This window comes from Ciona robusta, chromosome 1, assembly GCF_009617815.1.
Source record: "Ciona robusta chromosome 1, ASM961781v2".
Classification (NCBI taxonomy): domain Eukaryota; kingdom Metazoa; phylum Chordata; class Ascidiacea; order Phlebobranchia; family Cionidae; genus Ciona; species Ciona robusta.
In genome coordinates this window covers 8,203,962-8,226,405 of record NC_143235.1, presented here as the reverse complement: position 1 = coordinate 8,226,405, position 22,444 = coordinate 8,203,962, and the positions used below count along the sequence as shown (strand labels likewise).

At 33.8% G+C, this 22,444-nt stretch overlaps 4 protein-coding genes across 7 annotated transcripts; 2 read left to right on the top strand and 2 right to left on the bottom strand.

Moving 5' to 3' along the window:
* Nucleotides 1–7: 7 nt before the first annotated feature.
* On the top strand, nt 8–5,139 carry LOC149742662 (lactadherin-like). 2 transcript variants are annotated; one of them, XM_089894145.1, is made up of 5 exons: nt 8–1,258; nt 1,571–1,618; nt 1,686–1,850; nt 2,230–2,402; nt 4,525–5,139. In XM_089894145.1, exons 1-5 carry the CDS (start codon nt 1,024–1,026, stop codon nt 4,660–4,662), a joined length of 759 nt encoding a protein of 252 aa, XP_089750271.1. In that variant the 5' UTR covers nt 8–1,023; the 3' UTR covers nt 4,663–5,139. The 2 variants fall into 2 exon arrangements, with proteins under 2 accessions (XP_089750271.1, XP_089750270.1); XM_089894144.1 differs by having other exon boundaries at nt 2,230–4,548.
* Nucleotides 5,140–6,119: 980 nt separating this feature from the next.
* LOC149742661 (lactadherin-like) lies at nt 6,120–8,650 on the top strand. The gene is made up of 5 exons (XM_089894147.1): nt 6,120–6,386; nt 6,549–6,596; nt 6,837–7,004; nt 7,181–7,356; nt 7,803–8,650. The coding sequence occupies exons 1-5, from the start codon at nt 6,152–6,154 to the stop codon at nt 7,938–7,940; spliced, it is 765 nt and encodes a 254-aa protein (XP_089750273.1). The 5' UTR covers nt 6,120–6,151; the 3' UTR covers nt 7,941–8,650.
* Nucleotides 8,442–17,765, bottom strand: LOC149742660 (protein bicaudal D homolog 2-like). Of its 2 annotated transcripts, none has more exons than XM_089894116.1 (17): nt 17,569–17,765; nt 17,141–17,275; nt 16,482–16,694; nt 16,120–16,248; nt 15,714–15,802; nt 15,375–15,501; nt 14,802–14,899; nt 12,811–12,955; nt 12,317–12,442; nt 11,833–12,018; nt 11,459–11,623; nt 11,151–11,202; nt 10,550–10,755; nt 10,169–10,279; nt 10,016–10,111; nt 9,429–9,599; nt 8,442–9,206 (listed from the first exon to the last, which is right to left on the bottom strand). In XM_089894116.1, the coding sequence occupies exons 1-17, from the start codon at nt 17,638–17,640 to the stop codon at nt 9,075–9,077; spliced, it is 2,253 nt and encodes a 750-aa protein (XP_089750242.1). In that variant the 5' UTR covers nt 17,641–17,765; the 3' UTR covers nt 8,442–9,074. The 2 variants fall into 2 exon arrangements, with proteins under 2 accessions (XP_089750242.1, XP_089750244.1); XM_089894118.1 differs by having other exon boundaries at nt 11,465–11,623.
* LOC149742659 (BPI fold-containing family C protein-like) lies at nt 17,575–22,339 on the bottom strand. Of its 2 annotated transcripts, none has more exons than XM_089894148.1 (6): nt 22,061–22,338; nt 21,903–22,002; nt 21,722–21,847; nt 20,296–20,395; nt 20,105–20,233; nt 17,575–19,651 (listed from the first exon to the last, which is right to left on the bottom strand). In XM_089894148.1, exons 1-6 carry the CDS (start codon nt 22,281–22,283, stop codon nt 19,598–19,600), a joined length of 732 nt encoding a protein of 243 aa, XP_089750274.1. In that variant the 5' UTR covers nt 22,284–22,338; the 3' UTR covers nt 17,575–19,597. The 2 variants fall into 2 exon arrangements, with proteins under 2 accessions (XP_089750274.1, XP_089750275.1); XM_089894149.1 differs by lacking the exon at nt 17,575–19,651 and adding an exon at nt 19,658–19,794 and having other exon boundaries at nt 22,061–22,339.
* Between the last annotated feature and the right edge of the window lie 105 nt (nt 22,340–22,444).

Genomic DNA, 22,444 nt, shown 5'->3' with positions numbered 1-22,444 from the left:
GTAGTTGCAACAGTGCATTCGGCTTCTGGATTGGCTGCTGCTTTGAATTTTCTAATCAGGGCTATCATGTTAAACGTTTGTTTAAATAATGATTCTAGATAAAATATCCAAAAATGTTTAAAAAAATGACCAATAGTTTATCCACGTCTTTAGTCCTATCACAGAAAACAAGAGCGTCGCAGCGTATCGAGATGACGTCCTTGACCCCCTTCCAATGACATTCCACGGCTTCCAATACATACTCGTCGCCTGCGATGTGTTCAGAAAATATGTGCGAGCGTGGCCAATGCGTCGACAGACACGGAAGGAGACGGCAAGTCTGTTGTACCATCGATGGTTCACCGTACACGGAGTGCCGGAAACTATACACTCGGATCGAGGTACAAATTTTGAAAGTTTATTGTTGTAGGAATTCGTCCAACTCATGGGGAGCTCGCAGCACGGCTTATCACCCAGCACGCAACGGCGAAGTTGAACGAAATAATAAGACAACAACTACGATGCTTTGAAACTACGTGCAAAAAGACGAGAAAGCCTGGAACAATGCATTGTCAGCCGCTGCAGCCGCTTACAATTCAAGTAAGCATGAGAGCACCGGCGTCGCACCTTATTTTCTGTTGACAGGTCGAACACTCCGTCTCCCAGCAGACTTAATAAATCCGTCACCAAATCACAGAGTCTGGGAAAATTTAGAAGGGTTGAGTTAATATTTTACCTCCAAGCATAATTGGTCGTCGTGGCGCCAGTGCACCATCCGCATTTTGACAAGGTCGACAATTCTCGTTGTGCAGTTGATAACTTGGCTCGTTGTGCGTATTGCGGTTAAACCGTTGGTGTACTTCTTTTGGGTTATTGTGTCGAGGCAAAGCGAATCCTGTATGTAGAGCAGCGTTCCGGATCACACACTTTACGTAAAGTATTGATTAAGATGTTATCGGACTAACGTAATATTTAATTGGTCTAGTACTCTAGTGTTTAACCCTTCGCTTTTGTTTCTAACAGCGATACTCTCTTACTTTTAAAATGCTTAAACTTTGTTGCTTTTTCACTTTTTGTTTCCTTCTACACAATATTCGAGAAATTAAATCTCAACAACCTGAAGAGATTTGTTTCCGGCCTCCAACAAATCCCAACCCAGGCAAACCCGGTAAGAGAGGACCTCCCGGAGGAAAAGGTGACAAGGGTGACGTTGGTCCAACTGGGCAGTGTGTTTGTGATGAAATGTCTCAACTTCGTCAGGAAATACAACAACTTAATCGTAAGTGTGGTTTACTGATGTCGTTCGTAAATTTCCTAAATATATATAGTAGGGTGGGGGAAGATGGGACAGTTTGTCAGACAAGACGTTTTTTAATTTTCTTTTAAGTGTGGTGGTATTCTGATGTCTTTTGTAAACTTCCTGAGTATACCAGATTTATAAAAAATCATATTCCCATGGTAATTTTAAAAAGAAAACTTTCAGTTTTTTATCTTAATTGTATTAACTATAGAGTTATGTTATTTCGTAACGGTTGTTCTTACGTGCCTACTTACAAAGATGTCAAGTCAGAGATCCCTTTTCTACGTTTAGGCAGGATCGCAACAATAGAACAATTCAAGCATTCTCACACTGATAAGCGTAAGTTGTGATATTATATTGGTTGAATCACATTCTCACATACTTAGTCTGGTAATACATTCTCCAGTAACACATTGCTCGGTTGGAATGAAGGATAGGAGAGTAAGAGACGAAGACATCACCGCATCTGCTACTTACGATACCGGAATTAACACATACTACCACCCAAAGCATGCGCGTTTGGATAATGTTCTAACAGGGGTACATGTGGGAGCGTGGGCATCTGGGAACCGTGAGTACGAGTTGTGGCTGTATGTATATTTGTATGTATGTTTAAATATACAACTTGTATCAGTTTTAATTTTAAACGAATTGGTCGGTATATAACTATACTTATGTACAGGGTCATGTACGTCACAACAATTAGTTTTTTAATAGAGAGAACTTTGACTAAATAAACTAATGCCTGCTTATTATCAACGACAGTACATTTTGAATGTATGACTGACATTTTAATATAAACAACCTATAGGGGCCACTGGGTTGGAGCAATTGCCTTTTCTGTTCCGCGAGGACAAACAGCCCACATCGGTATAAGTTAAAGTTTTTAAATGCACCTTCTAGGTTTCTTCAAGTCACTGCTCATAATAATATTAATAACATATTTGTAGTAAGTCCTGGAAATTGGATTCAAGTTGATCTTCAATCTCCCACTCTTTTAACTGGAGTTGTGACTCAAGGTAGACCGGAGAGACATTTGCAATGGGTTACAAGTTACAAAATCGCATATGGAATGAATCAAACCAATTTTCAAACTATTCAAAGCAGTAACGGGAACGACTTGGTAAGTGACGGGAACGACGGGGTAAGTTTAGAAAAAATTCGCAAACGAATTAAGAAAAAAATAATATATATAGTACAGTGGGGAAAGATGGGACACTTAAGCTCATATTGCCCAATATTTCCAAAATCAAAACACATAACGGTTTTTGGGTGATACCACGAATTGGTACTATCCGTTATTAATTAACAACAATTTAGAAAAAACAAGGGAGCAAAGCTCTAATGAGTGAGCACGTATAAAACTAATTAGCATATTATTACTTAACCCTTCACCCAAAGCTCGATCAAAAACAAACGTGAAGTAACCAACAAATCGGTTTTCAGTCGCAATTTGTGACCATGGAGAAGTAGGTAGAATGCATTTATAAATGTAATATAACTAATGAAGACTCATGATGTATGAGTGATTGGTAAAGAACATATACGTAAATACGCTTTGTACATCTCCTGGACCATGTGTTGACTTGTCAATTTACACTAGTTAACGTTGTCGTCACTTTAAAACATTTATTTTCGTGATTTTGGATAAATTTTAATCACTCAGTATTAGGTAATGTTAGAAGTTATAGTACTATATATTGGACAGTAAGAATATATAGTACTGGGGGGAGGCGGGACACCTTTAGCACATAATATCTTAATATCCTGATCGTGTTTTAAACATTTAACAACGGTATATGGGAGTCGTGAGGATATGGTTTTATAATTCTGTTCTTTGTTTACTACCAAATGGGACGAGAAAATAGGATTAAAAGGTTTCCCATCTTCCACCACCCTACTATAATATTAAACATATGATGTTTAACTAAAGAAAATGTTTCAATTACGATAATAAGGTATAAGAGTAGTGCTTTTAATGCGTCAATCGTTGTGTGGATTCGTTGTGTGGATTCCTTATTTCAGTATAACCGCTGTTTCGAAATATCGTATGACTAGAAATGATCGGCCTAATTGTTTAGGCGCGTAGAAACATATTTATAATCTCCCAAGTTCGATCTTCGACCGGCGTAACAAGCATTTGAGGTTCATTTTCTTTTATTAAGAGCAAATGGCCAAATTTTGAATATGACTTCAAAGTATTATCCTTTTATTATATCAGTATCTTAAATTTGAATAAGCCTCGAGGTATAAAATATTAAATTTAAAGCAAACCTTTCAAAGTTTAGCAATGAAAACATACAAAACTACAATGTGGGGGAAGATGGGACTCTAAATTAAACTATATTTATATTAGCAGTATTCTGCAGCTTGTGGTTAACTACCGAGTTTAACAGGCTGTGCTAGTTTCTTTGCCATGTAAACTTCATATATATAACGTTAAACCGATATTTTTTTGTTATTTTTGTCTCAAATTAAAGTCACATTGACCCCTGTATATTTTTTTATGTTTATATCTCAGTTTTTTTTTTTCACCAAACTAAAACTAGTTTCATGAGACAAAATCAAACCGTACGAAATATTTAAGGTTGTTTTATGAGGCTATGAAACTAGTTTAATCGTTCACACTCGCAGACTAAACAATTTCATCGACTTTACTATGATTTAGCGAGCATTAAATATTAGCACCTTACTATTTCGCATTTTCTTTTAACCTGTTCAAAATATACTGTTTCTATTTTACATATTTTTTCAATATTTAAAAACAGTAATCAGCTTTGACGCGCGTTTTATAAAGTCGTGATAATACTGTCGAATAATTCTGTAACCTTATTTTTCTGATTATTATTAAATATTTTCCTGAATATTATTAAAAAAAATTAAAAAAAAGTCTCGTCTGACATAGTGTCCCATCTTCCCCACCCTACTATATATTCTTACTGTCAACCAAAGTGCGCGGCGAAGGCGATTACTGTTGTTAAGTATTTAAATATTCGGTGTTAAACGAAAAACATTTTTTCAATGGCCGACAAGTCATAACATAAGAATTTTCAGATATTTTGTTTTTATGAATTCTTGGGCGTCCATGTTCTTGTCGTATAATCACGTCTCACCCCACTGTACTGTATAGCCTATATCCCGTTTTTTTTTCTATGAAAACATATAACCTTTATACTTCAATCTAAAAAAAATGCTGCGCCAATGTAAGCCAAATCATAAACTTCTTTTATCGATTTGTGTTTCAGATATTTCAAGGAAATAGAGATATGAATACGAAAGTTACAAATATGTTTCCTGCTCCAATCATTGGACGTTATGTACGTCTCATACATATTACTTATCATGGGCATGCATCAATTCGATTGGAATATCTGACTTGCTGAACTGCACGCTCAAGAACGACCGAGACAAATTATGATTAATGTTACGAATCAGTTCTCTCTTATGTCCGATTTTATTCAACTTTTAATTTAATATATAGTAGGGTGGGGGGAAATAGGACACCTTGAACACAAAATATAATGTTATTGAGCACGGTAGTGGTCATATAGATTCTTTTTCGTCGAACAGTTGGCGTTGTTGTTGTTGCTGATAGGGCGATTTTTTTCCGCAATTACATCAATTCTCAATTTTAACATTTATTCTTTAATCTCTTGATAGGGTTAATTAATACTATGCTAATTAGTTTATACCGTGCTCATGCATTAGATCTGTGATCTCTTGTATTCATATTGCTGTTTCATATCCTTTGAACTTGTTTGGTTTATAGAAAGACCAACTTTAATTTATCGAGGTCTCTCTGTACAACAGTATGTAAATACGGTATTTATAAATGTAAATACAACATTAGTATCAAGGCATTCATATGTGTTGTTAATACTACGTCCGCACCATTGTACTTAAAATCACATTTATTATATTTAGAAAACTCCAACTATAGCTTAACAACATAAGTTACAAAAACTATAACAGAATACTTAATCAGGAACAGTCTGCAAAGTAACGTTACATTTGAGACTGCACAGAAGATACTGAACGATTGTCATACAAAGAAAACGTTAAAATTAAAAATGTTGCAAAGACACACGCAATAGATGGCTCGTGCTTTTAATCAGTGACGTCACAACGCGCCTTTAACCAGTGACGTCACAACACGCCTTTAACCCGTGATGTCACAACGCGCCTTTAACCAGTGACGTGTCCAAAACCCGTCAACCAAGAGCAGGTTCGAACTTAACAATAAAGAATACCTGTATTATGCGCTGTAGGTTTAATTAATGCACCGAATTTAATAAAACAATACAAAAGATAAACTGCAATTGTTGGTGTTTGTAATTTACGCGATATGTGCTCACAGTATTGCTTTCAGCGTCTCATTTATTCCTAACAGAGAGGACAACAACTTGTTCAAATATAACAAATGACGCCTCGGAACAAACACAGACGTTACACAATAAGACGTGATATATTAAAAGATTTCAAACAAATTGCTTTTGGAACAAAGTTTTAGTGAGCGTTTTTTACCATAAGTTGATCAGCAGTTTCTGGGAAGTAGGAAATATAAATATTGCTGTTATTCCTCTAATGCGAAATCTTGTTATTACCCTATAGAGTTATAAAATACCAAGTTAGCAACAAATCGAAGCATTTAATGTCATGTCGACAGTTTCCAGCTTTAAGTTTTGATCCATAACACTTAATTAATGGGTCAGTATCTAAACAATGCCGACTCTTAAACGATCAACGCAAGTCTCTAATGACCATCGACTTTTCCGTCGGTCTTGATTCGATGGTATTGGAGTAACGTAATATTTAATCAATAGATTGTTTAACCCGCTTTGTTTCTAACAGCGATACTCTCTTACTTTTAAAATGCTTAAACTTTGTTGTTTATTCACTTTCTGTTTCCTTCTACACAATATTCGAGAAATTAAATCTCAACAACCTGAAGAGATTTGTTTTCGTCCTCCATCAAATCCCAACCCAGGCAGACCCGGTAAGAGAGGACCTCCCGGAGGAAAATGTGACAGGGGTGACGTTGGTCCAACTGGGCAGTGTGTTTGTGATGGAATGTCTCAACTTCGTCAGGAAATACAACAACTTAATCGTAAGTGTGTTGTAGGGCCTATACTTTAAACCTTTGTGTACTACCTATGGTGTTTCGTCAAATCAAAACTCAATGGTTAAGCGGAGTGTGTGATTAATCTGTAACTTATAAATATATATTGTTAATGTTAATCTACATTTAGCTCACATGTTATTATTTCAGGCAAGATCGCAACACTTGAACAGTTCCAACATTCTCATACAGACAAGCGTAAGTTGTAAACTTGTTGTAAACCAGATTCGTAAAGTCAGGCGGTAATTCGCCGATTGTTTCCCCACGCCAACTTCCTTTCGGTCTTATGGGGGTTTGGGGCCAGGCATCAGACGGAAAGCACGGCCGGGGACAAATAGTCAAAGGAAATAGTCACGGAGAAAATAGCCCGGAGGAGGGGCGAGTGAAAATAGGCTGGAACCAGCTATAAGGCTGCCTAATTTTATAATAAATTTCCAGTAACATATTGCTCGGTTGGAATGGAGGATAGGAGAGTAAGAGACGAAGACATCACCGCATCTGCTACTTTCGATACCGGAATTAACACATTTCACCTTCCAAAGTATGCGCGACTGGATAATGTCGATGTGCTAGGTCATCATATTGGAGCGTGGGCATCTGGGAACCGTGAGTACAACGAGTTACGGCTGTATGTATATTTGTATGTTTAAGTTCAACTTGTATCAGTTTTAGATTTTAACGAATTGGCCGATTAAGTAAGTAGAACTTTGACTAAATAAACTGATTTGACTAAATAAACTTCAAGTCACTGCTCATAATAATATTAATAACGTGTTTTGTAGAAAGCGCTGGAAATTGGATTCAAGTTGATCTTCAATCTCCCACTCTTTTAACTGGAGTTGTGACTCAAGGCAGACCAGGGGGGCATTTTATGCAATGGATTACAAGTTACAAAATCGCATATGGAATAAATCAAACCAGTTTTCAAACTATTCAAAACAGTGATGGAAACGACGTGGTAAGTTTTGGAAAATTTCGTAAACGAATTGGGAAGGAAATAAAACAATCTATTCTTTCTATGCAATGACAAAAATGAATTTGTTGGGTTATTTACGTCGTATCGTCTTTCGATTGACGAAAAACGTTAAGTAAGTTGGAGTAAAATGGTCCATGTTTTTTATACCAAGGGGTAAGCTGGGAATCGGGGTAAGATGGGATACTTCTCTATTTACGAGTCTCCATTTGATAAAATTTGATAAAGGAAATACTGGTCTCCTATATGCTTGCTATAACCATATCTTTCCCAGCCTTTTCCATCTCATCCTACTGTATCATAGCCTACTTTGTATCTCGAATTTATTTTTGGATGAAAACATAGGCTATCCATTTTATACTTCAATCTAAAGAAATGCTGCACCCAATGTAAGCCAAATCACAACCTTGTTTTATGGAATTGTGTTTCAGATATTCCAAGGAAATAGAGATATAGATACGAAAGTTACAAATATGTTTCCTGCTCCAATCATTGGACGTTATGTACGTCTCATACATATTACTTATCATGGGCATGCATCAATTCGATTGGAATATCTGACGTGTTAACCAGTAATTAAAATGAAAATACAAATGCAGTAAACGTTTGTCACGCAATAATTTTATCGTGTTTTTTTCGTATATAACACACACATTATTATATTTTATTCCAATTACCTTAAATTTGCGGTGTCCCGTTTACAGCCGTATTTAAATATTGGTTCATATAGACAGACACCTTTAGCACATAATATCCAAATATCCTCGTGTTTTAAACAGTTAACAACCAACTATGACACTCGTGAGGATACGGTTTTATAAGTCTTTGTTTACTACTAAATAGAACGAGAAAATAGAATGATCAGGATTTCGATCTTCCCCACACTACTATACAAACAAAAGTAATTAATTGTATAGTACAAATAAGACTAAAAGTACTTAAACGTATCAGATTGAGCCCAAACAGCAGTCAATGTGAAAGGATATGCTGACACCACGTGACAAGGTGTGTTGTGATCACCTGGCTGTAAAATTCAAGCTATAAATCCAATGAAATGCACAAACAACAAATTGTAGAATATACTTTTATAACATTTATTGTGAATGTAAAATTGAATAAGTGTTTTAATAAAAATTGAGCACAAATAAGAGGCATGCAAACATGACAGGGTGCAACATTTGGTTTAAGAAAATGAAGGGGGTGTAAGTTAAGCAGAGGATCGAAGAAAAAAAACATTGGAAGTAATGCATGTTTTTATTTGGTGTGGTGAGTTGTTTTATGGTAAAGACCAAATGCATTGCCAGCAATGCTTGTCATTTTGACATGTATAAGAAATTATTGTTTTTTAAAGTATCTTGAGAAAAACACAAAGTTAGTCTTACTTATACATGCACACACAACAGATTACATGATGGGTACAATAAATAAATTTACAAAAAGCATGCAGAGCGATGAAATGGGCAAGAGTGAACTTAAGTACCATAGGCAGCAAAGGGGCAATAAGAGCAATATATATAGTACTGAAGACCCATTAGTTGTGGTGTAAGAATATCATCTTAAATCAAGTTGTCAGTGGTCTTTTATTCAGTGGGAGAAATTATAGACGGAATATATGATTTGTTCTACATAGCTTATACTGCAAATCAAGTATTGCAATGTAAAGAAAGAAAGATAAAGACGGAACGCTATGTTATGTGAATATATTATCGGAATATTTGGCTTGCAGTTTTAGGTGTTGGTGGTTTCTTCTTATTACCATGCGAGACGGCAGATGCGTAGGAATTCTTTGGTTTTCTTGTCTGCTGTTCTCGATCAAATTCCAAATCCTCTAACCTCTGTATAAAAGTTAAGTATATGAACTGTTTCTGCCATGCTAAAAAATCCTAAAAGAGCCCTTGTGGCAAAGTAATCCATTAAGCCACCTTCATCAAGAACATGCTAAAAAGTTTCAATAAATTTGTTTTTAAGCAGTATTTAAAAAAAATTGGAATGAAACATTGTAATTTTACAAAACTACAAGACCAACATATTTATGGCATAGCTTATTCCTCATATACCTGAGTTATTGCAAGTTTCTGAGTTATGGTTTTTCGAAGTAACGTGTTTAGTGTTCTTTTCTCTTCTTCAGCGCTTGCTAGGTGGCGCTGCATAGCATCAAGTTGAGCAACATATTCATCACAACGAGCAGCAAACATCATACGCAGTTGCGCGAAAGTTACCGCGTCCTCCTGTTTTACAAAGAATTATAAATAGATATTATCATTATAAAAAACGGATAAAAACAACTGTTATGTTTAATTTGTAATTTAGAAATACCTGTTGATGATGAATTTTAGCATAGTTGTGTAAAACAACAGACTTTAATAATTGCTATTATTCATGTGTAAGAAGTTACAAGAAATACTGCAGAACCGGTAAGGGTATATTTATGTTATGTCTATAATGTGTGTGCTCTTATTAGTTGTTAACCCTTTGAGAACGACCAAAGCAAATATGCATTCCAAAACAAGTGTTTACAAAAACGTTTATAAGTTTACTTACAGAGCCAGACAAAAAAGGAAAATACAAGATCAAAAATATTTATGAATAAAAACCACACACTATATAAACTTAAATATAACTATTTAAGACCAAGGTTCCAAACCTTCAAAGCTTTAAGTTCTCCCCTCAGTTTGAGCATAGTTTCCGACACAAACAACTTCTCATGTTGATACTTGCTCTTCAGGTTCGATATTGCAACCTGGATATTCAATAAAAATTATTCACAAATATTTCAGTCAATTCTGACACTTCATACCTCAGCAGTGTGCTTGTTTGCCTTGAGAACCGTTCTTAGAGTTGCAATCTGTTCACGTTTAGAGCTAAGCAACGAGCGCAAACGAAGAACTTCTTCTTCCAAAAGTCGAACCTTAACATCATAATATATGGCATAGTTACGTAATTTAACATAATTTTGTTCAAATGTAAAACTTCTTTTTTGTAGGCACCAACATTTATTTGTATTGATATATTTAAAAAACATTCAAAAAAGGAATAATAACCAACTTTCTTTGAAAGTAAAAACAAATCAAATTTGACCATTATTCTACTAACTACTAAAGATAGTACTAAAGGAAATATAAAGACAGTATAACCAGTTATTACATTAGATATATATAATTAAACAATTGGTAATTACTTGTTCCTGGCTCTCAGCAAGACTTGTTTGCCCAGGTAAAGGAGCCAATGTTACAGTACAAGATGTTTCTTTATTTGTTGCTAGTTTTTCTATTGAGCCGCGCAAACATTTCAATTGGTCACGCATGGTTGATAACACTGTTGTGGTGGTGACAGTATCAGAGGAGTAGTCTGATGTGTTCTCTTTTGGAAGAATGTTCTCTTTGTCTGTACAAACAAGATCGATGAAACATAGCATCTTAATAAATATGCTTATAACTTGGTCATAAAAATGGAAACATTAAATATGTTATAGAAAACAAATACGTAACATCAACATTGAAGTATTTGTGAGAATAAAGTTTCTTTGAAAGGTATAGGAATAGAGGGAAGTAAACAACAATACTTTTATATTGTTTTATGCAGAGAAATAGATAAGTTGTAAACATTGTGGTTGTTTGGCTGAAAGTAAGATATAAATTCCCATGAGGCAAATTTGGGGAAAAGTTTAAAATAATATTGCTGCATTTAGCCACCAGTATACATTATCAGCATCAAATACCCTTGAGAATAAAAAAATGTATTCGCTATGCATAGTTTTCCATTACAAATTCCACACATACCTTCAGATTTATCTTGATCTTTGCCTTCACTTTGTTCAGTCATTTGTTTTGTCTAATAGAAAAAAAGTTTTAATAAATAAACACAGATGCCAACTGTGCGATCATACTTTGAAATTTGTATAAATACAAAAAGTAGACTGAAGTCAAATTATATCATTTACTGCATTTAAATTGTGTGCAAATTCATCAACTTTAATAAAATGGTGTGGACAGCTTGAATTATTCGTAAATAGAGGGGCAAGCTATGGGAAAAGTGGGACAGTAGTAATAAACAAATAAATAAGTTGCTTTATTTAACTTGTACGAACCGTTACCTCTTTCCTTATGCTATCAAGCACAACTCGCTGTGGTGTATCACCAGCTGCAAGGCAAGCATGGTGGTATAACTGGGACAACTCCTCACTGACCACCGATAATTCCTCTGCTGAGTGCCTTGCGTCTTTCACACGACATGATAAAGCATGATTCGACGACTAAAAGAAAAAATACCTGGTTAGAACGCTAGATATTAGAATTTTCATAGGAAATATTAGAGGCAGTGCTTCTGTTACAAAATAAAATGATAAACTAAAATAAAACTAAAAATGGTTTATTAAAAGTGTTAAAATATGTTTAGTTGAGTGCCAAGACAAACCCTGTGCAATTGACAAGGCTTAAAAAAATAAAAAATTAGATATTTCACCTCAATTTCTTCAACAAGAGCCTGATTTCTCTGAGTCAACATCATTTGTTTAGATTTTGATTCTTTCAGAGCAATCTCGGACTTCTTTTGAGCATCTTTCCTTTCAGCTTGCTCATCACGGATTGTTTTCAGATCCTCCTTCAATCTTTCACATTCCGACACAAGATCAAGGTATTTCACTTCATTCTGTGCATGTCAAATATGTTTAAATATTATTGTTACCGTATGCAAACCTGTTAAAAAAAACCTATTTATTGCTGGTAAAATAAAATACCATATTTTATACAACTGCTTTCTTTCATTTTTATATAAAATTAGACTTCACACCAGAGCCGGTATATAAACATGCATTATTTTATGTCACTCATAGAAATCGCATTAGCCTTATTTGGTTGCTTCGTAAGATTTCCATGGTGATAAAATAACTCGCGTTTATATAAGATACTGCTCTACACTAACCACACACTCTCAACAACAAACCAACCGTTTCTGTTTTATGAGTGAGTTCTCCTTGGGCGTTCTTCAGCAACTTTTCTTGTTCTTTTACCGTGTTAATTAAAACCAAATTCTCATTCTCAATCTGGCTTAACTGCTGCTTTAACTTTGTTACCTGTTATTATGACACAAATTTCAAAATCTTATATAATTCAGAAGTTCTGATCCCAGAGTTTAGTAATTATTAATTAACTAATAATTCCTTAAATGAAGGTTAACAATAAATGGTTATTACAAACTTGATTGAGAGCCTGAGTTGTATTTATGACTATGTGAAATTTTAAGAATAATTTACGATGCGATCTGTTATATTTTAATCATAATAATGCTATTCTAACAAAACCAACACATACTTATGAGGAAACCTTAACATAATAATGCTACTATTTAAAGAACGACTATTCCAAAAATAAACTAAAAATACAATACCGAAAGTAAAATTTTCAAAATACACAAAAAAAAAACTTAAAAGCAAGCACGCACCTCACAAAGATTGAGCTCACTCAACAAATCTTCACCTTTGCTCTCACTCGACAACCTTTTACTCGGAGTTGAATGAAGAAGATCGGAAGTGATGTGTCGGATTAGTGGATGATCCAATTCATCATCTCCGTTGTCAACATGGAAACTAAACAATCGAATGTTGGTTATGATGGCAATTCATTTGACATTTCTCTTTTTAATCTTTTTTTTGAAATTTTTTCTATTATTTTTTTAAAAGAGTTACTAAATTTAAAATTGAAGATTATAAAATAATAGCTAGTATATTTTCAGTAATATGCTATTTGTAAGTAAGAGTGAGGAGATCCCTTGCATTGAATTGATGAAAGTAAATTACAATCAGTAGCAAGTTGAGCTTGCTTCAACAACGCACACGTTTACTCAGCCCTTCTAATGTTTGCTTTCCATGGTGCAAAGTCACATTTAATATTTACTGATCTTGTGTAAAATACAGACTAAAAATAACAAGAAAACCTTAACAACATATATATCTAAATATCTGTATGTATTATCTTATACTTATACTATACATTTGTTTATTTGTTTTGGAAATAAAAAAAATATTTATTAGCCTATTGTTATATTGTTACACTCAATTTTACCGATGTTAATAGTAAATAATGTATAACAAGTAAAATATGTTTAAAATGTTGGTTGATGGACAACTAGAACCCCTGGGAATTACAAAACTAGATTTTACATTCTGTTCTTCTGCATATTGGATAATGAAATTGAATTGAGAGTAATAGCCTATCATATATTCTTTGATATTATACAGCCTATACAGTTTTTGTATAATGGAAACATTAGCTTTTAATTTTAAAATAAAAGAACAAACCTCTTAAACATATGTGTACAAATAATTATATATAATAAGGAAACATTGTACCGGTCGTGATACTGATGTGTATCAATGTATGCAATATTAAATATTGATTACAATATGACATGTGTCATATACACATGTAGTATAATTCACTACAATTACAACATAATTAGTTAATTACAACGTTGCCATAATACTTATCTTTGTATGAAAATACACAAACTAAAGCATATTTGACTATATCACTTTCAGCCATGCCAATTATACATGATTGCTAGTTCTAGTTGTGTTTGCACATTTGCATGTAAGTGAAATAGATTAAATTCAGTTTGCAACATATCTGGATGCAATTAAATGTAGTCAGATATCTTGATAGTTAAGCTGGTATGAGTGGGTTAGATGTGAAAAACACGCCTGATTGATATTGGGAATCAATTTTAACTGGACAAGCTTAATCAATGATGCTGCGTGGTTGATACAAAGCAGAGAAAATCAAAATGTAATCTTATCAACTGTTAGAGCGGACAAGTAGACATAGATGCATACAGAATACAGATACAGCACCATAAAAATTAATTTAAAATTAACAACTTTTAATAAAAATACTTTCTATTACAACTTAAAACTGATTCGCCTAATTTTAAACAAACACAAGAAATACTAAAGAACATTTGATACTAAACAGCCTTGTCCGTAAAAACACTTCACCAAACCAACAATTACACAGTTAATACAACAGTTGCTTAATTCAAATCACACTTTGGTTTAAACCAACTTGCATGAATAATAAAAACTGAGACTATACTAATACTAGGTCCACCCCTAGTTTAAGATCTAATTTACACTTTACAAATTTTATCAATTATTTAGTCTATAAAGTAATAATATGATTAAACATTTTAATTAATTCTCATATATATATATTTGAACAACCTCATAAACCTCAGAAAAAAAACAATAACAAAATGGCAACAAATCCTAAAACTGCAGTGTGCACCTCTATGTTTTCACCCATGAGGATAAATATAATGTTCTCGTGTTTGAATAATTGGAACCATGCGCAGGATTCTTGATTGAATAGCAGTATAAAGGTAACTTCTTATCATATAAGCAGACAAAGGATTATAGGTTGTTGATATATGTTTACCTGTTGGTGTTAGATCCGCCATCTTGGTGTCTACTGTTGTTCAACTCAACAAACTTAGATAGATTATCATGAAATGATGACGTGGCCATGTCATATTGCTGCGTGTGGTAGATAGATTACCAATTACTTGTGAAACATTATTGGGTTCATATGCATAAAGTATATATGTTGTCTTTAAACAACAAAAGTCAATTTGAACTGGATGAATTTAGTTGTTTGTTTAAGGGACATGCTATCAAAACATGATGTGGAACAGCATAAAGCATGTAAGTTTCTTTGAATTACATAATTAACCAGGTTATCATTAAAACCTAAATTAAGTATACTGGAACAAGACACTAAAATAATAGTTTTACAACACGGCTTTACTAAAAGTAGTTTGTTTATAGGTCATACAAGCAACCCAAGCAGGTTAGGTGGTCAGTGAAGTTGTAAAAAATTTTTATTAGCTAAATTTAGTAGGTTGTGTAGTAAAACAGGGCAGCCATTAATGTATTATATTCTTACACTGTGATACACAGTTACCATCTCCGCATTTAATATTCATGAAAATTGTAATTTAATTTCACTCACATTCATGTGCTGTGACAGCTCGCGCTTTAAACTAAGTTTCAATTCCCGTTCCTTCGCGATGGTCTCGTGTGCATCATCAAGCTGGTGCTCGAGGAGGTCTTTCAGTTTTAATGCTTCTTCCAGTTGACTAAAATGTAAGTTATAGAACAATTCTTGGAAGGGTTGTAGGAAGTAGAAACACAAACACACCTATCTTTTACAAGTATAAAATTACCAAGGTTCTATTTTAATCGACTATCTGTTTGCGGTTACAGTATTAATTAATATTTCATTGAGTGTAAAGTTTTACAGTCTGAACAACCAACTCACATATTAAGCAAAGCAATAAAATAACTTTACCTGTTTAGGAATTCAGCTTCTTCTTCCAACCGACGTATCTCATGTTTAAATCCTTCATACTCAGCTTGGGATTGACGTAACACTGAAACCTGGGAGGAAAGTTGTCATATATTCACAAGGATGTTGGACTTTCGCATTTTAATTGTATGAAGCAATGCTTTATAACATGTTTGAAGTAACCTGATTACTAAACACATAAAGTCAAGCTGTCAAGGCACATTGGCTAGTGGCTACCTAATTTTTAAAACTACATTTATACAAAGTTTAGAAGTCATACAATAGAATTGATTCAACTTTTAAAACACCATTTTCAGATCAATTGTAAAAACAGGAAAAAATGCAACAGCATAATTTTTATTTAATAAAACTTAAAATTTTGTCGGAAATATATTGTTTAAATTAAAACCTGCTTTTGTAAAGAACAATTCTCCTCCTCCAATTCAGAATAATCAGCCATCAAATGCGCTTCTCGGGACTTTAGTTCCTTTAGATCTCGTCTCAATGCTATTCGTTGCTGATCCAACGCTTGTACACTCTGTGTTGGACAAAATAAAATTTCATTAACAAACATGATAATATAAGCAGCCTGCGAGACTATGTATCAAGTCAAACATAAACATTTATTGAATATTACTAAGAAATATTTTCAACATTTTTTCGATATTCAAATGTAGTGAGTTATAAACAAATCCATGATATAAGATTAAGATTAGATCTAAGGACACAAACCTAGCATGCAGAGCAGTATCAATATACATCCAAGCCTACCATATTTAATTCATTGTTAAGAATGGTTAAACGATCCGCTTCTTCTTGTGCGTTTGCAACAGCAATCTTGCTTTGAGAAGATTCAATATCTCTTTCCTTCTCCACTTGAATAAGTCTCTCCTCTACATCTTTACATTGTTTTTCAAGACTATCCTCTCTTAGCTCTCCCTCGCAGAATGCTTTCTTGGTCTTGGTTTTGGTCGAGTAAAGTGCCTTTATTTGAAAGATTTAACTGAAACATATAGGCTTACCACATATAAAAACGCCCAATAGGAATCATTATAAAAGTAATAAAATAACTTGACGGGTAAACAAAAATAAAATATATAAAGACAAGGTAAACATCTTTTAAATGAATGCAAAAAATCTTAACCAAAGAAATCAAGTAAAGCATAAAGACAATTTCACACAAGTAGTACATTCTTGTAGGCTAAGGCTAATACTACATAAAATGTAGTAAATGCAATTGTATGCACATTACTATTAATAGTTAATACACACTACATACAACAGCAAACCTATTAAAAAATTTGCCTTTTTAGCACATTTTTAACATCAGTTGGCACTGATGTTGAAAATTGCCTTGCGCAAAACATGTTGGTACAAATTATTTTGAGTATTCTCCACGTAAAGGTAAACCTTTCTAATCTGGAACATACCTTGGTGCTTAGATCAAATTCGTGGCGAGCATTTTCTAATTCACGTTGAGTCATTTCCAGCTGGCTTTCAAGTTCCTCACATTGATGCTGGAGTTGTCTCTTTTCTTCCAGTACTTGCAAACCATACTCTGCAGCCTAATACATATCTTTCATTATAAATATTAAGCAAATGGTTTTCTATTAAAGGTGTCTGTTTTATGTAGTTGTTGTTTGTTTTTACAATATTTTAAGTAAGGCCTAACCACTTGTTAATAAACCATTTTTGAACTATATAAAATGCTTTACTACCAGCCATGTAATAATGAATAATGATCGAAGTTCAAGGGATTAGTGGTTAGCAGATAACATAGGAGGGATTTTTAATAGCACCAAACTTAATTTACAAGATTCAAGATAGTTAAGATGATAACATGCTTTTAAAGAAATACCTGAACTTTTTCCAGTTGTGCATCCTCCAACTCGCCAGTTAACCTCACAATTGTTTCATCTGGTGTCTCCATTTTTATTTAATAGCTCTTGGTATGAATAAAGATAATACACCCAATGCAACACTGATCAGAAAAGCACATTCTACATAGCTGATCGGCTATACTTGTAAAACTGTATAACTTGATTCATTCGTTCCACTCATTATTCAAAACTACTATCTTGAGCGCCCACTAAGGTTTCCGGTGAATATCGAATAAATATTTGTTCGTACCCAGAAAAAACAAGAAAGCAACGCTTTAACGAGTGAGCACGTGCTATTAAAGCGGCACGCTTGAATGGTGATAGTTTTGGTTTAAATACAGGCAGTAATCGTTGTGTGGATTCTTTATCTCACTAACGCGTCATCCCAAACTCCCAAACAGTATAAACAAAGTATTGTGCATAACGCTGTTTCGACAAATCGTATTGCTGGAAATGGTGACCTAAACCGTTTAAGCGCGTGCTGGGAACTGGTCATAGCCAGAGCCATAGAAATACCGAGTAGTCCAACCCATTGTTACGTAAAACACAAATTGAACGGCAATTTGGGTCCAAAATAACACAGTAGGTATAGGGAAAATGTATGTTTTTCGGTAAATTACAGAAAAACTTGGGCCCAAAAACAAATTTAAAGGTTGAAAAATGTAAAAAACAGGTGTTATTTGTTTTCTGTGTCAAAAAAAGTCAAAAATTAGAATTAGAAGCGGTTGATTTGCGACATTTTAGTCATTTAATGGGGCTAAATTTATACATTTTTTCTAAAAAATGTTTGGTAAGGTAAATAGAAGCTGTTTTACACCTTCCCACAATAGGAAAACACAAACAAAACTTAACAAGTTCGTTTAAACCCTTTGTCAAAGTCACCACTTTCGCTCTATTTTGGACACACAGACGGCAGTTGGACTACTCGGTGTTTATACGACTCTGGTCATAGCTATAGCCCATTCTCCCGAAGTCGATCCTCACCTAGCGTAACAGGTATTTTTAATTTTTTAATATGAAAAATTGGCGATAATTGCCATATCCACTTTTTTATTTATCTTTGCATTGCAACGCAAACAAAAAAGCCAAAAGTTACCGATTACAGTGTTACTAACGGGTTGCCGATGTATGCCAGTTTCCGTTTTAAACACTATGGTTTTGTATGACTTCGTTACAATTATTGTGTCGAATATAAGCAATAAATTAGATTAAAGGTACATTTTGGAAAGAAAGCTTTTAAACAAAGAGAAAAGTAATCGTTAAGTACTCGCTAATTAAGCGATCGCATGCAGTATCGTTTTTAAAACTATGCTTGGTTTATTCGATAGTTAAAAATATAAATGCTAGAATTAAGAATTGAGATAAGTGCCAAAAAATGTGGCTCAAAAATTACAAAAACAACAAGATTAACTGTTCTACGAAAAAAAGATCTGCATGACCACTTACGTGCTCCAACAAAAAGAACAACTTTTCGACGAAAATGGAACTTTATAACCACTTACGTGGTCCACAACAAGAACTACTTCGACGGAGATAGATCTTTATAACCACTTACTTGCTTAAAAATAAATGTATATTAAAAAAAAGTGATTAATACTTGTCTGGGCAAATACTGCGTGGTCAATTATATATTTTAATTTCTCTGTGCAGTCCCCACTCTACAAAAAGCGGTATGAATCTATAGCAGTACTTACGCGTAGTTTAAAACAAATAAGAGATCAAAACCAATCTCCTATGGTTCGGAATGATAACTTATATAAAAGTCATATATTATATCAGTGAATTTTGATATGAAAGCATGTACACCTGTATTTTAATTTTTCACGTTTAACATGCCAAAAAAGATTACACAAAGGACAGACATATATATAGAGAGAGAGGGGGAGAGAGTAAGAGAAAGTGAGAGAGCATTTGTACTTGGCAAAGTTTGTACAAAATTAAAACTGCGATAATAGAGATAAAATAAATCCAAAGGAGGGACTACCTCGATATTCTTTATTGGAGACTTTAGAAACATGTTTCGAAATGTTTTATTAATTCGGTGCCAATTTTAGAACAAAGCTGCAAAATATAAATTAAAATCAGTGGCGTTTTGAGTTACGGAATGCCACCGCGAGGCTTAGCGGGCCCGTCCTCTATCACTAAATATGCTAACCCGTAAATCAATCGGCTTCAAACTGTTACTTGGGTCTCACTGATTCCCCCTGTATTTATTTAAAAACGTGCAATGTCGAAAATTAACTTTAAGGGTGTACGAAAACATATTCAGTAACCATAAATCTACTGTATTGGTAAAGTTAACACATTTATTATGTCGTATATATGTTTTCTGGTGGCTTATTATGACATATATTTGAAAAGTTCTTTTCGGGTAATGTGTTTATTATTACATACTAAATTGTAGTACTTTACCACAGCATTTAGAGATTTTATCATATACTTGGGAACAGTTTATTATTTAAACACATTTTTGTATACAAGGTCAAGAACACAAAACATTTGCCGAGACTATACCTGTGATTGCAAACCTTTAATGGTGCTCTCTTTCAATGAGTTTAACAAGATATTAAAAACCAATGCTAATTTACCCTTTGTCGATAATGATACGTGGTATACAGATGCAGTACAATCCTGTATAATTACCTGTAAACAATTTCTTTATTAACTAAAACTTCTTACAGATCTAAAAACTATATATAACTTACTGGGGTTTTACCGCCGTTTGTTTTTGGAACAACTAGATTTAGATCCAAATAAATATCGGTTGCTTTTCCGGTGAAATGTCCACTTTCGTCGATCATGAGACTGAAAAAAAGTATTTTTTGTCTTCTCAAGTAGAAAAACATTTTGAAAACAAAAGAGCAAAGCTTTAATGAGTGCGCAAGTATTACGATAAACAGCATAATGATAATTTAGCCGTTTACTATAATGGTCGACTGAGCTCGATCAAAAACAAACCAGAATTAACCAACAAAGCGGTTTTCAGACGTAATTTATCACTAAGTAGCACTAAGGTAGACTGGAATTAAAAAAAAAATTATTATAGTACAGAGTGGGAAGATGGGACACTTAAGCACATAGGGCCAAATATTTCTAAAGTCAAAATACATTTCTAAAATCAAAATACACATATAATAAAACACACGAGGAGTTATTTAGCGATTAACACAGATAAGAAATCCTCACATCGATTCACGCCTGAATCAAACTATTTCCATTTAAGTGGGGACGCATTAAAAATTTTCTCCGCAGTCGACCGTTGTAGTAAAAGGGTTAATTAATACTATGCTAATTAGTTTAATTAACATGCTCACGCATTAGATCTTTGATCTCTTGTCTTTGACATCAAGTATAAATTATTGAATTAAAAGTAAACCTTTCAAAGTTTTGTAATAAAAATTGACATTCAAAATTAGCACCTTACAAATTCACAGTTTTTACCTGTTCAAAATATACTGTTTTTATTTAACATATTTTTTAATTTTTAAAAACAGAAGTCGGCTTTGACGCGCGTTTTATACAGTCGTGATAATACTGTCAAATAATTCTGTAACACTATTTTTCTGATTATCATTAAATGGGGGTCCGTAAAAAGAAAATTAAAAAAGTCTCGTCTGACAAAGTGTCCCATCTTCCCCCACCCTACTATACAATATTTATCAATTGAATTTATAACAATATACCCATTGTGTTCAAACAATACCGACTGTACAATAAGAGTCATATAGAGACACCGGATAGTCCAACTGCCGCCTTTGTGTGTCCAAAAGCAAGCAAAAGCGGTGACTTTGGGGGCTTAAACAAACTTGTAAGGTTTTATTTGCGTTTTCCTTTTGTGTGAAGGCATAAAACAAGTTATAAGCACATTACCAAACGTGTTTTGCCACAACTCCATTTTTTGACTTTTTGATATGGAAAACAAATTACACATGTTTTTTGCACTTTCCTACCTTTAAATTTATTTCTAGGTCCACGGTTTTCTTTAGTTTACCGAAAACATGCACTTTCCCTATACCTATTGTGTCGTTTTGGACACAAATTGGCATTCAATTTGCTTTTTACGTAACAATAAGTTGGAACAACTCCGTCAAGGGCCCCGTTTTCTCTTACTCTACCATATACTCTACTAACTATCTAAATCCATAGTCGCCGTCAATCACAAAGCTCCCGTGTTTAATGCCGAAACGAATCACTGTGTTGGGGAATTTCGTGAGTTGTACTGTTGTTGTTGCCATCGCGAATTGATACATCTTTAAACTAAACAATATTGTAAAAAGTTATCTATAGCAAAAGTAGATCTAAATACACTTACTGTAAAAGAGCGTAATTTACATCACTGAACGGAATTTTCCACTCCCCAGATATGTCGTCCAGGGAAATGTTTTTCAGTTGAAGATTGTCAGTGTTATTAACTAAAAAAGGAACGCAATGACAATAAATAGTGACAAGAATGTACTATTACAAACTTACGAATTTTAGCTATACATTCTGGCGCGTCAAAAGGCTTTTCCGTTGTTGTTGGTTTTCCTTGTCGTACCCATATGAAGAGGACAACAGAAAAAGCAATGATCAACAACCAATACGCTCTCTTTGCTTGACTTGTATTGAATACTTTTCCAAAATATTTTTCATTAATATCCGTCAAGCCTGTTTTCAGTAAATCATATTCAGCTGCTATATTATTAAATTTCATAACTTTACAACCTATCAGTTTGCTGTCTGATTAAAAATAAACGTCAACATCACGAGATAGACAGTACGCTCTACTTGTCTACAGGTATTCCAGACTTATTTTCTTTTAGTATATGACGTCACATTGTATAACCACGGATGATAGGTTTGTACGGAAGTTTT